This window comes from Sinocyclocheilus rhinocerous, unplaced genomic scaffold (assembly GCF_001515625.1).
Source record: "Sinocyclocheilus rhinocerous isolate Xijiao unplaced genomic scaffold, SAMN03320098_v1.1 scaffold1294, whole genome shotgun sequence".
Classification (NCBI taxonomy): domain Eukaryota; kingdom Metazoa; phylum Chordata; class Actinopteri; order Cypriniformes; family Cyprinidae; genus Sinocyclocheilus; species Sinocyclocheilus rhinocerous.
In genome coordinates, this window is record NW_015656157.1 from 1,661,710 (window position 1) to 1,675,928 (window position 14,219).

A 14,219-nucleotide genomic window follows, 5' to 3' on the forward strand; every position below is an offset into this window, starting at 1 on the left:
CTTTGTGTATAGTGAGTTTCACAATAGGGTTGTCTAAAAAAAATTTTGAATACATAATTAAGTATAAATTAATCTGATTTTGAACTGTGGCCATTCTTACAGACTGGGTCATTCCTGTTATGCAGCATGTCTTAATATTTTGGATGAAATATTACTAACAGTGAAATCATAATAATGTTATTTTATTAGAATATCCAATTATAAACGAGCACAGAGTTCCATTTTAAATAATTTCACTACATTGGTTTTTGCCATATCCCTGGGTGCTATGCACTAATTTCATTACTCGCACAACATCAAAAGCTGGTAGATAATTAAAGAAATATTTACATTTTTCCCTCTTTTGCCTAACTGAACTTTTTTTCATGGCATTACTCTTTAATTGGTAATCAGTTTAGATGTTCTTCTTTTGTCACTTAACATTCTTTCTTTTGTAATATCTTGTTTAACAAAAAAACAACAATTCTATAATGACTTCTTCCTCAATAAAGTGCAGAAAAGTCACAGTTTGTGGCAGGAAAACAACACAAACATCAGTATTAGCAGTGATTTCTATGAATTCTGTGAATTTGGTTGTCTCACTGTGATAAAATTACAGAAATTAGCGTGATGTCAAAACTTCAAAAGACACATAAAACATATTGGGGGAATGAATAGCATGTGGGTCTGAAAATAGTTGTGCCAGACTTTATTAGGGTGTTTGTGTGTAAAATATGTGAATACATTTTCCCTCCTCTCAGGTAAAGTACTTATTTGAGACTATGGGTAGTGTACTCCTCCTCCTAATGTCCCAGACACGACAGAAACAAGATGAAAACAGAGAATTGAGGGGTGATTAATAATTAAGCAGAACAGAGCAGGCGAAGGGGCTACATTGTTTTTCTCACTCAGGGGTGTTTTTTCTGTCCGAACAGATTGAGTTGGAAACAGGATCACCGGGATCAAAGAAAACCCTGAAGCAGCCGGTTACATTTTTTTAAGATATCTGCAGGCCCACTTTGTATTCTCTCTTTTTTTTCTTGCAGTGTGTGTGTGAGTCAGTGAGAGAGAGATTTCACGCTAGGACAGGACTATATAAAACCACTGCAGATTTCCCAACAATGAACTCCAGGTGGGATATCTCAAAGAGAAAAATATGTCTTAATCAGTTTCATTGACAGCCTATTATTACTGAGAGTCAAATGACATTAAAATCACACTTGAATTGGTTGAAATAGATCGTCACTCAAGTACACTTGCCAAAACATTGGTTATTTAAATAAAGAAAAAGGTAATAGTATCACTCTAGTCTCTTTTCAAGTACGGATTTGTCGGTAACTATTCCACATGTCAATAATTTGGTGCAGCCCAAGACAACCCCCCCTTTCATATGTTGATTAGGGACCTTGACCTTTAACCCCTTAACCTCACATCCCGTATCGCAAGTGCCCCCCAACCCCGTTCCACACATAGAATGCTTTCAGGGCCCCACCGCAGCCCCAAAGCCTCGCCTCTGGACATCTCTCGGGTCCCTGGAGACTGAGAAGCGAGGTACCTTTAAACCACTGCGGCAAAAATCCCCAACAAAACTCTGCAGTCATTAATATGCAAAAATGCAAATGAGTGGGTAATTAAGAACTGGAGCTCTCTGGAGGCTCTTTGATTGCTAATGAATTCTAATCTGCAAAGAAGGGGGGAGGGGAACGAGGAGAAAAGGATGAAAGAATCAGACAAAAAAAACAGGAAAATATTAAAAAGTCACTCCTATATGTAATCATATAATCCTTTATGGAAGCTACAAAGATCTAATTTCCTATCCGGAATCACACAACAAAACTAAAGTGTACAGGTCATTCAATGACTACAACCAAACATTCGCTAGAAATGCTAACATTTGGCCCTGGGTGAAATTACACGAGCGAATCCAGAACCCTGACATTCCAAGGGCCCTTTGAAAGACTTTCTAAACAATAAACAGGATACTGTAGGGCTATGCTGTACGTCCTCGAAACAGACATCTTGTTTTACGGCATATCGTGGCGAAGGCGAGTTCCTGAGAAAGACAGTGACAGAGAGAATGTCGGAGAGGTCAGGTAGCATGACTGTCTGCATGGCAGCACCAGCTGTGTTATGGAGAGGAGATGTTATTTCATCACTTTTGCAAGCGAAAACACCCCCCACTCACACTCCCTCACTCTCGCTCACACAGGCACACACAAACATGCTGTTATTGTTACTGAAGTAGTCCCACGACACCCACAATCTCCCACTTCACCCCTCCACCCTCCTCATCCATCTCTCCTTCTTTCTTTCGCTCTTTGCTTCACATTCTGCATCTCCTTGTTAGTTAACTTCATTCAAAATGTGATAAAAAAATTGCCTAAAGGAATGATGACTATTCTTGTCACTATTTACTTATCTTCATGTCGTTCCAAACCTGTATGGCGTGCAGTGTAACACAGAAGGAAAGATTTAGAATGTTAAAGGGGTCATATGATGTTGCTAAAAAGAACAGTATTTTGTGTATTTGGTGTAATGAAATGTGTTTATGCGGTTTAAGGTTCAAAAAACACATTATTTTCCACATACTGTACATTATTGTTTCTCCTCTATGCCCCGCCTTTCTGAAACGCGTAGATTTTTACAAAGCTCATCGGTCTGAAAAAGCGAGGTGTGCTGTGATTGGCCAGCTATCCAGTGCGTTGTGATTGGCCAAATACCTCAAGCGTGTGACGGAAATGGTTCTTTTGAATGAATCGGTTGGTTCGGTTCACAAAACCTGTCTGAATGATCCGTCCATGAATCAGATTCGTTTTCGCGTTCAACCCACTGACTCAATAATGAGTTCACTGCGATTAACGGCAAGGAAGATTATCAGTGAATAATGGCTTAAAGTTCGGTATGTTTCTTTCACAAATCTATCGTATGATTTGGGAAGCTTTGGAATATAGCACACAGTTCTTGTGAACTACTTTTATGGTGCCCAGTGGAAGCTTAAAAACTCCAGTCAATGGCTGCATCCGAAAACGTACGAGGCAATGAGTTTGTAGGCAGCGTTTTTGCACGAAGGCACCACATGAATCTGATTTCGGACAGGCTTCCGAGGCAGCATGACGGTTTAATGATCTACAACAAAATAGAACGTGTTTTGGTGATAACTAAACGAATATTTAATTACTATAATACTGATTTCAAAATTCGAACAGAAGAAGGTACCTCCGGAGACAGGAAGTAAAGCAGAATTTGGATTTGGACGTGCCTTGATGCCTTCCTGCCTTGGAATGCTGCCTCCGAAGACAGCATTTTATAGTTTTCGGAGGCAGCCATTGTAATTTTATGGTAAGCAGCCACTTAAAGGGATAGTTCACCTTCAGTTGCTGGTCCCCATTGACTTCCATAGAATGGGAAAAAAAACACTATGCAAGTCAAAGGGGACCAGCAACTGAAGGTGAACTATCCCTTTAAGTTGTTTTCACAATTTCTTCTTTTGTGTACCACAGAAGAAGAAGAAAAAGACATTTATACGGATTTAGAATGACATGACCCTTACCAAAAAGTAGTATACTTCAAGTTTATTTTAGTAAGTATACTTAAGTAAAGTTCAAGTATAAGTTTTTTCTTCACTTGTGTTTTTAGGAAATTCTGTACAGAAGATGTGTACTAGCGCCCCCTACAGTATAACAATGAAAACACGGATTCTAGGAGCACAATTATAGCTCAAATATATTTAGACTTTTTCTAAGTATAAGTCAAGTATACTTAAATGTCATTTTAAGTATATTTCTGAGAAGTACATAAAGCCCATTTCTGAGAAGTACATAAAAAGTAGACTAAAAGTATACTTTCCTATTTTTAGTTTAAAAGAAGTATACTAATAGCACACTTGAATAAACTTCTTTTTCGTAAGGGGAATGTGAGTAAATAATTACAAAGTTTTCATTTTTGGCTTAACTATCCCTTTAACGTAAGTGTACCCCTCACAGACACATATATGCGTAACTATTCTTTTATTTACAACATATTTATGTTAAGAAAGTTTCAAAAGATCATTTACCAAATGTGGATGTGTATACAAACAGGCTTCCTTTGGATTGCGAACGGGTTAATGAACTTATACTGCATCTCGCTCCGTGTCACATTAAGTTAGCGCTTGAGCGACCGCAGGTCTGTGTGGCGGGAAGCTGGAGGGCTTGGGGTTTGTAAACAGGAAGTCTACGCTACACTCACTGTACCTGATGCGTGGGTGATAGAGCAGGGGCTGCCCGAGCAAAATGTGCAACGTTGGGATCCAAAAATGGCAGGTGTGTCAGAGATAGGGGAACACATGATATAATCTTACGAGACCCTTGAGAGATTGAGTGTGAAATGGTTGGAAAAACGTACAAATACCGAGGGCAACCACATTGCCCCATTTTATTTTTCAGTTCTCAAAAGTGTTTTGATGTGCAAATGAATCTTATGAAAACCTGTCAAGAACATAACTGGATAATGTTTCGCATGAATAAATACATAAAATAAGATAAAAGATGCCAATTATTTTGTATGAATTGACATTTTAGATTTTGTAACATTATTCTGACATTATTTTGTCTTGAATTAACCCCACCCACACTTTTATTAGCATAATGCAAACTTACTATATTACAATAATTATCTAATTATTAGTGATCTAATAAATCTAATTATTATTGACAATAATAGACATTACAGACAAACTCAGTTATAAAACTCACACATTACGGTATTGACAATTTGGGACTGTGCTTAATTGTCACAAAAATAAGGTCACAATAAAAATTAAATAACAATCAAAAATAAGCTAAATGAATTATTATGATTTTTTTATTTTTTTTAAATGTAAACTGCAAGATTTACTGCAATTAAACCGTTTCGGAAACCGTTTGTGAAAAATGTGCTTAATTGTTACAAAAATATTGGCACAATAATAATTAATAATCAAAAATAGGCTAAATGAATGATTATATCATAATTGTATACAATTTATATATTTTTGTCTTTTGATTTTGGGGTAAAATGTAACCTTTTTTGACATTTAGGAAACTATTTGTGAGAAATGTGCTTAACTGTAATAAAAAAAATAATGTTTCAAAAATAATTAATAACCAAAAATAGGCTAAATGAAATGTAAAATAATGGTATAAAATGTAACCCTGGACCACAAAACCAGTCATAAGGGTAAATTTTTCGAAACTTAGATTTATACATCATATGAAATCTGAATAAATAAGCTTTCCATATGGTTTGTTAGAATAGAACAATATTTGGCCGAGATACAACTATTTGAAAATCTGGAATCTGAGGGTGCAAAAAAAAATCAAAATATTGAGAAAATCGCCTTTAAAGTTGTCCAAATGAAGTTCTTAGCAATGCATATTACTAATCAAAAATTAAGTTTTCATATATTTACAGTAGGAAATTTACAAAATATCTTCATGGAACATGATCTTTACTTAATATCCTAATGATTTTTGGCATAAAAGAAAAATCAATAATTTTGACCCATACAATGTATTTTTGGCTATTGCTACAAATACCCCAGCGACTTGAGACTGGTTTTGTGGTCCAGGGTCACAAATATATCGACATTTTCTTTCTTTTTTTTGGTGAAATGCAGGTTTTGTGTAGTGAAACCGTTTCTGGCATGGTCAGGTGGTCTTGTCTTATCTACCCAAGGCATTTGGTAAGCATTGGTATCGCTACTAATCAACATGCTGGGTTGATGGTCCTTTTCCCAGGGTGCTGTAAAGGTGGGTGCCTTCATTTTAGTGTCCGTTGACTGGCCTCCAATCGAGCAAAGTCAGCGGGGGTCAGTTTACCATGTGCAGGGCAAGCAAAACAGACAGATACTTCGTGTTCTGCCTCTCTCCTCCCCTCCGACTCAAATAGTCCCAGAACATGGGCAAAGGGCCAAAAACATCAATCGGTGAAGAAGAGTTTCAGAAAAATGTTTCCATGTGGCTACACAATAATTTTTAGAATCAGCGTATTCACTGCTGTATTTCAAAGACTTAAAGTAAATCAAGATTCTTGTTTGAGAATGAAAGGCTTCAGTCGGTGATTGTCATAGAGATGTCACTGTTTGAGTTGATGGGGGTTGGTGAGGCTTTGGGGTTGTGAAGCTTGGCCTAGTTTCATGTCTGATCACTACCGTATGCACCAGAGATCTCGCCCTCCACTGCAGGTAGTCAACGAGTGCAGCACAGCGCACCCCAAACATCTGTGTGATACAGCAGCCATGGAGGAGTTTCTTTGAAGAGCTCAGATGGCTTTTAGTGATGTGAAAAGAGAGAAGTAAATCAGAGATTAGAGAGTTCGGTGAGGAGGATGAATGCATGAAAAGGTTAGGGGTTCATACTGTGCAGTGCTGTAGAGCAAACAGAGATAAAAGGTGGGTTCTATGCTCAGATGACCTGGAAATGGAAAACTCTGGAGATGCACACGGCGAGAAGCTTCAGGTTCAAACCAACCGACTGCAGGTGCTCTGTTCCACAGAATGGTTTGGTTTCCCACTGATTGCATTTTGAGATATTTTTCATTATACACTACATACCGACCGAGAAATACATTCTGCCATTCTCATCACCATAATTAATCCAGCTATAGTTTTACTTCTGAGCTTTGTCATATTCTTATGATTGTCATTAGATTCTCATTACTGTACTACATTAATTATGTCCAGGTTGAATTTAAAATAATTTATGAATTAACATTAGAATAGAAAATTAACAGCACAAAAAGCTACTACAATGTATAAATACTTTACTATTGAAATAATAGAATTTTCTTTCACATTAAAGTGTATTATGGTAATGAACAATATATCAAACAAACAACAAATATACAAACAAATAGGTCAACATTTTTATTTTCATTTTTTTTGCATAACGGTAATGAGAATTGTGTAGGAATTTGCAAAAATAAATAAATAATCCCATTTCTGATATATTTGTTTTAATTTATTTTTTAAATTGTTTACATTTATTTTGACATAATTTCTTGTCTCTTTCTTTTGATTTTAGGGTGAAATTGGTTGACCCGGACACCTATTTTTATACAAATTTTTATTAGTATAACATTTTTATACTAATGTATTTTAGGGTTATTAAGATTTTGTAACATCATTGAAACATGATTTTTTTTTAAATTAAACCTTCACCTTTGGGGTCATTTGGAGTATGGGAAAGAAAATTGTGCTTAAATTACAAAAAATAATGTCACAAAATTAATTAATTATAAAAAAAATAGGCCAAATGAGTAATTATAAAATCATTTTGTAAAATGTATAGAATGTTTTTTCTTTTGATTTAAATGCTTATTTTTATGCTAATTTCAGTTTTGCATATCCAACATGTATCTTGCCAAATGTTTGAAAGGTGCAAATTTTTTTTTTTGTGGAAAACCATCTAAACTCCCCCAAACAAGTGCTTTTTGAACCATTGAAAAAGTGGTTCATCATTATCAATGCATACAGAAAACACACGAAAATAATACTTACGCTCTGTTAAACCAAATAAATACACGCTGTCATGAATAATTTGCATATACCAATTTAATGATAATTGCATGGTAATTTCATTGGATGCTTCAAATTGAGTAGTATAATATTATGCCAAGGAAATGTTACAATAGCAAAAACAATAGTCTTTATTAAGACTTTCTACATAGATAAATATTTTATACGCTCACACAAATGTATGAATGATTAGCAGAAACGTGTGAAACATATGCTAATTTTACTTCTACATCTGCCGTTAATTACAGACAGAGGGCGGAGGATGGCTGGAAGGAGGATTCAACAGAGTCTCTTAGATAATGAATCCTACCAAGCATGGAAACAAGATATTATACTAAACCATCATGGATTTTTTGTGTTAATCTGTCACATTTCACAGCCACTCTCTGAATTGCTCTCGCCGTTTTCCTGTTTGCTATGTTACGACTGCTTTGATGACAATTCCAGTGTCCATCAAAGTAATATCTCAATCAAGAAATTTACATATCTTTTTTTCTTGTTTGCCTGGACGTCTTTCCGAACAACAATGCTTCTTTCCTTCAAGGTGTAAATCTGTCACATTTCACAGCCACTCTCTGAATTGCCCTCGCCGTTTTCCTGTTTGCTATGTTACGACTGCTTTGATGACAATTCCAGTGTCCATCAAAGTAATATCTCAATCAAGAAATTTACATATCTTTTTTTCTTGTTTGCCTGGACGTCTTTCCGAACAACAATGCTTCTTTCCTTCAAGATTTTTTTCCTTTTGTCTGTTTTAACCCTCCTTTCTACATGACCCACTGCATGCTCTCCATGTCAGGCCCAGCTGTTACTACAAACTACTTGGAGATCTTACAAGCTCGCTAATTTCGCTCTTGAAATCCCACTGTTCACCGTGAACCACAATCTGACCTATAGCAGTAGGCTCATTTGACTTTGCTTGAAAAACTGGTTAAACTATATGACATATAGCCTATATATGTAAATAAATGTATGCATGATCAAACATTATAGTTATTATACGCGGCGCTCTCTCTACGCTAGTAAAGGTATGTGTAACCCAGCTGTATTCCTTTGGCTTACAGCTCCATTGTCCACCATATAGGACCCTTGGGGCTAATTATTACAATTTACTGTGCCTTTAGTTATTCAAGAGATATCCATGATATTATTTCCTAATTTTGCTTACTCCCTGCTGTGGAGATCTTAAACAGTTCAGTTTTCTGCTTTGATTTTGCTATTTTGTCCTCTTTTTCACTCAATAAAATGTGGTTTCTTCAGAAAAACATAAAATATAAACTTTCCATTTAATTATTGTTATTATTATTATTAATGAGCTTTTTTAAACCACACCCTTCTCAGCTGTTCAGTCTCTCTAACAATTAACTAAATAATTGGTTTTATGTATCCACTATTGGAATTTAAGCCCCTTCGTGACATTTTACATGATCTTCACCAATATTTAGACTCCTCTCCTTACTTTGGTTGACCTCATTTCCTCATTTTATTTTCTTTCTGGTTGTTCATTTCTGTAGGATTGGTGTGGTATGAAATCTACAATTGAGTGGAGCTTTGACTTCTAACTCTTCATCTGTTGTTTCCTGCCATCATCCATCTCTCTTCCTCTGGCCATGCTGCATGGCCTCTCATCCCATCCCCCCACTACACGCTCTGTTATGATCCCTGGATTCTGTGATCCCATGCTCCTCTCCCCCCTCTCACTAGACCAGCTCTATGAATCAGCCACAGGGAGAGACGGAAACAATTCTGTGGTTGTGGTGAGATTTATGACTGGAAGTACATGCTCAGTAGGGGAAAATATTTGGTGTAATTATCAATGTAGACTTCACTTTTGCTTTGGTTCTGCATACCAGCTTAGTACTTTAAACATAGCCTACATTTAAAAAATAAGTGCTTTCTTGTGAAATTACATTTTGCATGGGGTGGTTGTAGTGTAATGGTTAAAGGGGTCATATGATGCGATTTCAATTTTTCCTTTCTCTTTGGAGTGTTACAAGCTCTTGGGATTTATGCAACTTTGCCAAGTTAGTTGGTAGTGTAAATTTTACATATAGGCTATTTGTATGATAGCCACTGAATAATACTGCTCAAGAATGTTAAATGTAATATGTAATATATGATATGGTTATTTATGTAATACATTTGGACAAAAATGTAATTCATCACTGTTAACAGTCACGTGAGGCAAAAAAATTAAATATAAACTTTTAACTGGATACTGAAATGCAAAGTAATCAGAAGTAATCACTACTTCTGTTTGAAGGCTTCTTATTAGAACAATAAAGGCAGATGTCATGTAATGTTTACTACTTACCTTAGCAAAGTCTTACCTTAAGAACAAATGGTTTGACCAAATCAAGTACAGATTCAGTTACAAACTAACTAGTAGTCACTAAGCCCCCAATGTGAACTTAGTGTTTTTTCATTCAAACTGAAGGATATTAAAGTCTGTTTGAATGTTACCGTTGGCGAGTAGCCTAACCAAATGAAATAATTCTAACAGAAATGGGTTAAGTAAACAAATAAAAAAGTAATATTCCTAACGTTTATGCGTCCAACTGTGAATACTCTTTTACGAGCGTTTTTAGCCAAAGTAGCGATACAACGCGCGGGCGTAGACATTAACCAGACTAATAAAATGATGTCACGCAGGCTGCGCTCTAGCCCCTTCAGTCAGCCTCACTGAACACACAATGTCGTCATGAAGGGGGCGGGTCTAGAGTGACTATACGTGTGGCCATTGGACATTCCAACTGCCTGTCACTTTCTGTCGCCTTTCTATTGGCTACTAGCATGCGGGTTTATCTTTCCATCTCTTACTGCTCTTGTATAAATGCCGCTTACTTTTCTACCATCAACCTCCGCCGGATATTATAGTTCCTGTTTCCAATTATTTTCCCCTTAAACTACACCTATTAAATCTTGTCTGAATAATGATTAACAACTATTCTGCGCGTTCTGACCAATCCGTGTTTTTTTTTAATCGGTAGACCTTGTCGAAAAAACTCTTGACTCCCCTGGGCACATGAAACTGGACACCCGAGCGTTTGAGGCCCCTCTTTCCATGCGGAGGAATACATTGTTGCTGCTCACAGTGTGGATGGAGGTGGTCAAGATGTCTACTAGAAGAATGAATTCACCTCAATTGTAACAACATAAAGGAAGTCGTGGCGCGGGATTGTTTGGATACAGACCTGCAACATTGTATTTATGACGTTGGTGTTTTGTAGGAGGATGTCAAAGGAGGAATAACACACATTGTTGCGCCTATCAGCCTTAAATGCGCCGTGCTTCAAATTCTTTCAAGTTTTATGGTTTTTCCCTACGAGATTCAACCTTTCTTTTTACTGCTGGATGTAAAACAACTGATAAACAGAGGTAAAGCTTATTGCCTTTTTGTCGTATTTTACTGGGTTACTAAGTTGAAGTATTTTAGTCTCATATTTACATCATAGAAATCACATAATTGCATATTGAAGTTCCATTTAGCAAGTTTTAGGGATGTGTGCTTATGAAAGTGTGGGGATGCAGTTTTTTCTTGCTTAGTGGCTGTGGTGGGAAGTCCTGCCCAGTTTTGTGCTGGTGGTCTTTAACCCAGTTCTATCCTTACAGAAATGACTCCTTTGTCCTTTTATCAAAGTAAGGATTAGTTTTGTGGGGCGCTTATGAGTTTAAGTGACTAGTTAAGAGCGAGCTGTCAGTGCACATTTAAATTACAAATAACTAATGGCTGAAAGTTACTTTAATTGGTTAGACTTGTTAAAATGTACAATTTCCTACTGAACTTAAGCACCGGGTTGAAGTGTGTTGTATCCAGGTTTGCTTTTCATAAAAACCTTTGGATAATTCAGTTACTTAGTTGAATATTTTTTGGCAGGAAATACCTCGCCCCCCACCCCCACCCCCACTCGCCTTCATCAACTCGCGAGTCTCTCGAGGAAAAGTTGACATTTTGTAGCGGTACTTTTATTAACTTTTGCTTAATCCCCAGCCAAGCTTGTACATTTATCTCACAACACATGAATAGTTGAGATTTTCGGCTCTACGGCTGGTTAATATATTGATAATAATGCCGCCCTTATCAAAAGTACGTGCTCGCGATCAATGTGGCCTATCTGTTTTCGAAATGGTTAAGCTATCGGAATACAATAAGTTTACAACTGAGAATAAATATTGACATTGTTCATGTCTGGATGAAGCTTAGTCCAAGTTACACAAAGAAAGGGACGTGACTGAACTCTAGTTTAAACGTGTCTGCACATTCAGCAATTGAGATGGGTTTTAAAATAGACATATACATAGGCTATATATGTATATGTATTTTACGCATTTTTATTCATAACGTGGATTTTGTTCGGGTAGCCTACATTAAATTTGTGGTTAGTGGTAACACTGTTGCGCTCTCTCTTACAACTAACCAACCACCAATGGCTGCAGTGATACCGGACTAAAGATACTATTTACCTTTTAACTACGAAATACGTTTTAAAACTCGTGTTTGGCCTTGTTTTTAGTGTCCCCTTATTAATTTCTCTTTGTCGTGTATGTGTGTGTGTGTGTGTGTGTGTGTGTGTGTGAGAGAGAGAGAGATAGGAACCTTTACCGTTAGGGATGGAAATTGTAAGGAATTTAACGATTCTGCTCCAGTTCTTCTCATAATGATTTCTTGGCGATTTTAATGATTTATTAAATAATATCTGGAAAACATTTTTATTGCATTTACAGCCTTAGGTAGTTATTTTTTATTTTTTTTTTGGCAAATTATGCGACCATTTCAGATTTCAGCAGAACCGACATAACAAATAAATGTACATCTCTCTCATAGGTGTTTATTTACAGACTTTTAGAGCTGTCATGAATGCATCATGAAACTGGCTCTAATTTTAATGCAAATGGCAAACAAAACAAAAAGGTGGTAACCGGTTTCATTCATTATTTATATAGCCTAGAATATACCTAGACTACATGATGTGTAGGCCTTATCTTATTTGCACGTTGTCATACGAACAACCAGTCATTAATTATGTTTATTTAAATTATTGGTTTATTTCAAATCAGACTTAACAAAATAAATAACTAGGGGTTAAGTGAGTTAGAGTAATTCATTAACAGCTCCGACTGATTCATAAGTGTTTTCGATCCACTATACAGAACCGGTTCATAAGAATCATTCGTTCGGAAATCGAATTGCACTGGTAGTACTGTATTTTTTTAATCACTTAAAAGAATCGACTCCTAGAGTCACTCGTTTAGGAATCGGATTAGACTGGTCGCGCTGTATGTTTAATGCTCTAGATAAAATGAATAATAGGAAATGCTGTCAGATCACCGTGGTCTGCATGATCAAAAAGTGCTAAATGAATTGTACATCATAAATAATTCGTTTCCGTTTTTTAAAATATAAAAAAGAACCGGCTCTCGATTCCCAACCCTAATAGGCTACTATATGGCCTTCACCTCATTCGACAACCAGGGCTGTTTATACCAGTTACAATCGCTCCATGTCTCTCGTATCTGAGACGTTTGTCACATTTTACATGGAAATATGCTAGTATACTGAGTAAAATATATTTTTTACCTGTGTTTTGGCTTTGTTTTGGTTGGCAAAGGCTTGAGGGGGATTTGGGCCCTCTGTTACTATCTTTCTTGTCTTTTTACTAAGGGGCCACATTCTGTATGTTTTCATTTAGCTGTTTTTGTTTGGGAGTTGAAAAAGCAGTGTGAATAATATGTACTGTACTTGCAAGGTGTAAAAACACTTTTTTTTTAGCCATTGGCTTGTAATGGTGTTATAATCAGACTGCTAAAGAGAAACTAATGGTTAATAAGCAGGACTGCTAAAGCACACCACCTGTTTGCATCAAATAGCATACAGGACCCCTTAAGATGTTTTTGAGAAAAAAAAGTTTCTCATTTACCAATATTTGGCCATTTCATTGTATTTTAGCAAAATAGCAACTTTTAAAACATTTTACTGCAGTTGGTGGTTGTATAAAATTTTCCCGCCTTGTTTGATGGTCTCCTTTTATGCAAATCAACTGGCCAGATAATTATAAATCATACACAGAACAGAGATGTACAATAAGTTAAGAACATTGATTTGCATGTTCCATGTACTGATATCATGGTTTCATGGAAACTTATTGACTGGTGATTGCATTTAGTTTCATTGCTGTGCTGATGTTGCATAACACAACAATATGAATAATAAGATTGACTGATGTTATAGAAGGACTGGCTCTTTGAAAACAAAATGTTTGGCCTGTAATGCTTTTTTGGCTGTTTCATTGTAGCACAAGACTAAGTGTAGTGTGTAAAACATACAGGATGTCTTTGGCCAAATTAATTATCAGGCAAGGTTTAGATTTACGATTAAAATCTTGGACAAAGATAATAACTTGGCAGTGGTTGTTTGTGAAACCTCCTGAAGCGATTCATAGTTAGTTAATTAAAATTAGTCTCATTTTTCATTTGAGACATGGAAATGCTGGTAATATACTCTTTAAAGGGGTCATATGATGCGATTTCAATTATTCCTGTCTCTTTGGAGTGTTACAAGCTCTTGGTGCATAAAGAAGATCTGTGAAGTTGCAAAGACTAAAGTCTCAAATCCAAAGAGATATTCTTTATAAAAGTTAAGAGTCAGCCACACCTACCTAAAACGGCTCGTTCTAACACGCCCCCACATGTCTACGTCACTGTGTGG

At 36.3% G+C, this 14,219-nt stretch overlaps 1 protein-coding gene across 8 annotated transcripts in view; it reads left to right on the forward strand.

The window, feature by feature from the left end:
* The first annotated feature begins 10,316 nt into the window (after nt 1–10,316).
* Nucleotides 10,317–14,219, forward strand: part of LOC107719584 (transcription factor E2-alpha-like) — a 25,591-nt gene continuing 21,688 nt past the window's right edge. For 6 of the 8 annotated variants that reach the window (XM_016527046.1, XM_016527049.1, XM_016527051.1 and 3 more), the window contains exon 1: nt 10,815–10,891. Coding sequence is in view for 1 of the 8 variants with exons in the window: in XM_016527050.1 (XP_016382536.1) it covers nt 10,794–10,891 (98 nt within the window). In the remaining 7 variants the exon portion in view is untranslated. Of the gene's footprint in view, nt 10,892–14,219 lie in introns of all 8 variants that reach the window. The other 2 variants (XM_016527050.1, XM_016527053.1) reach the window with 2 other exon arrangements.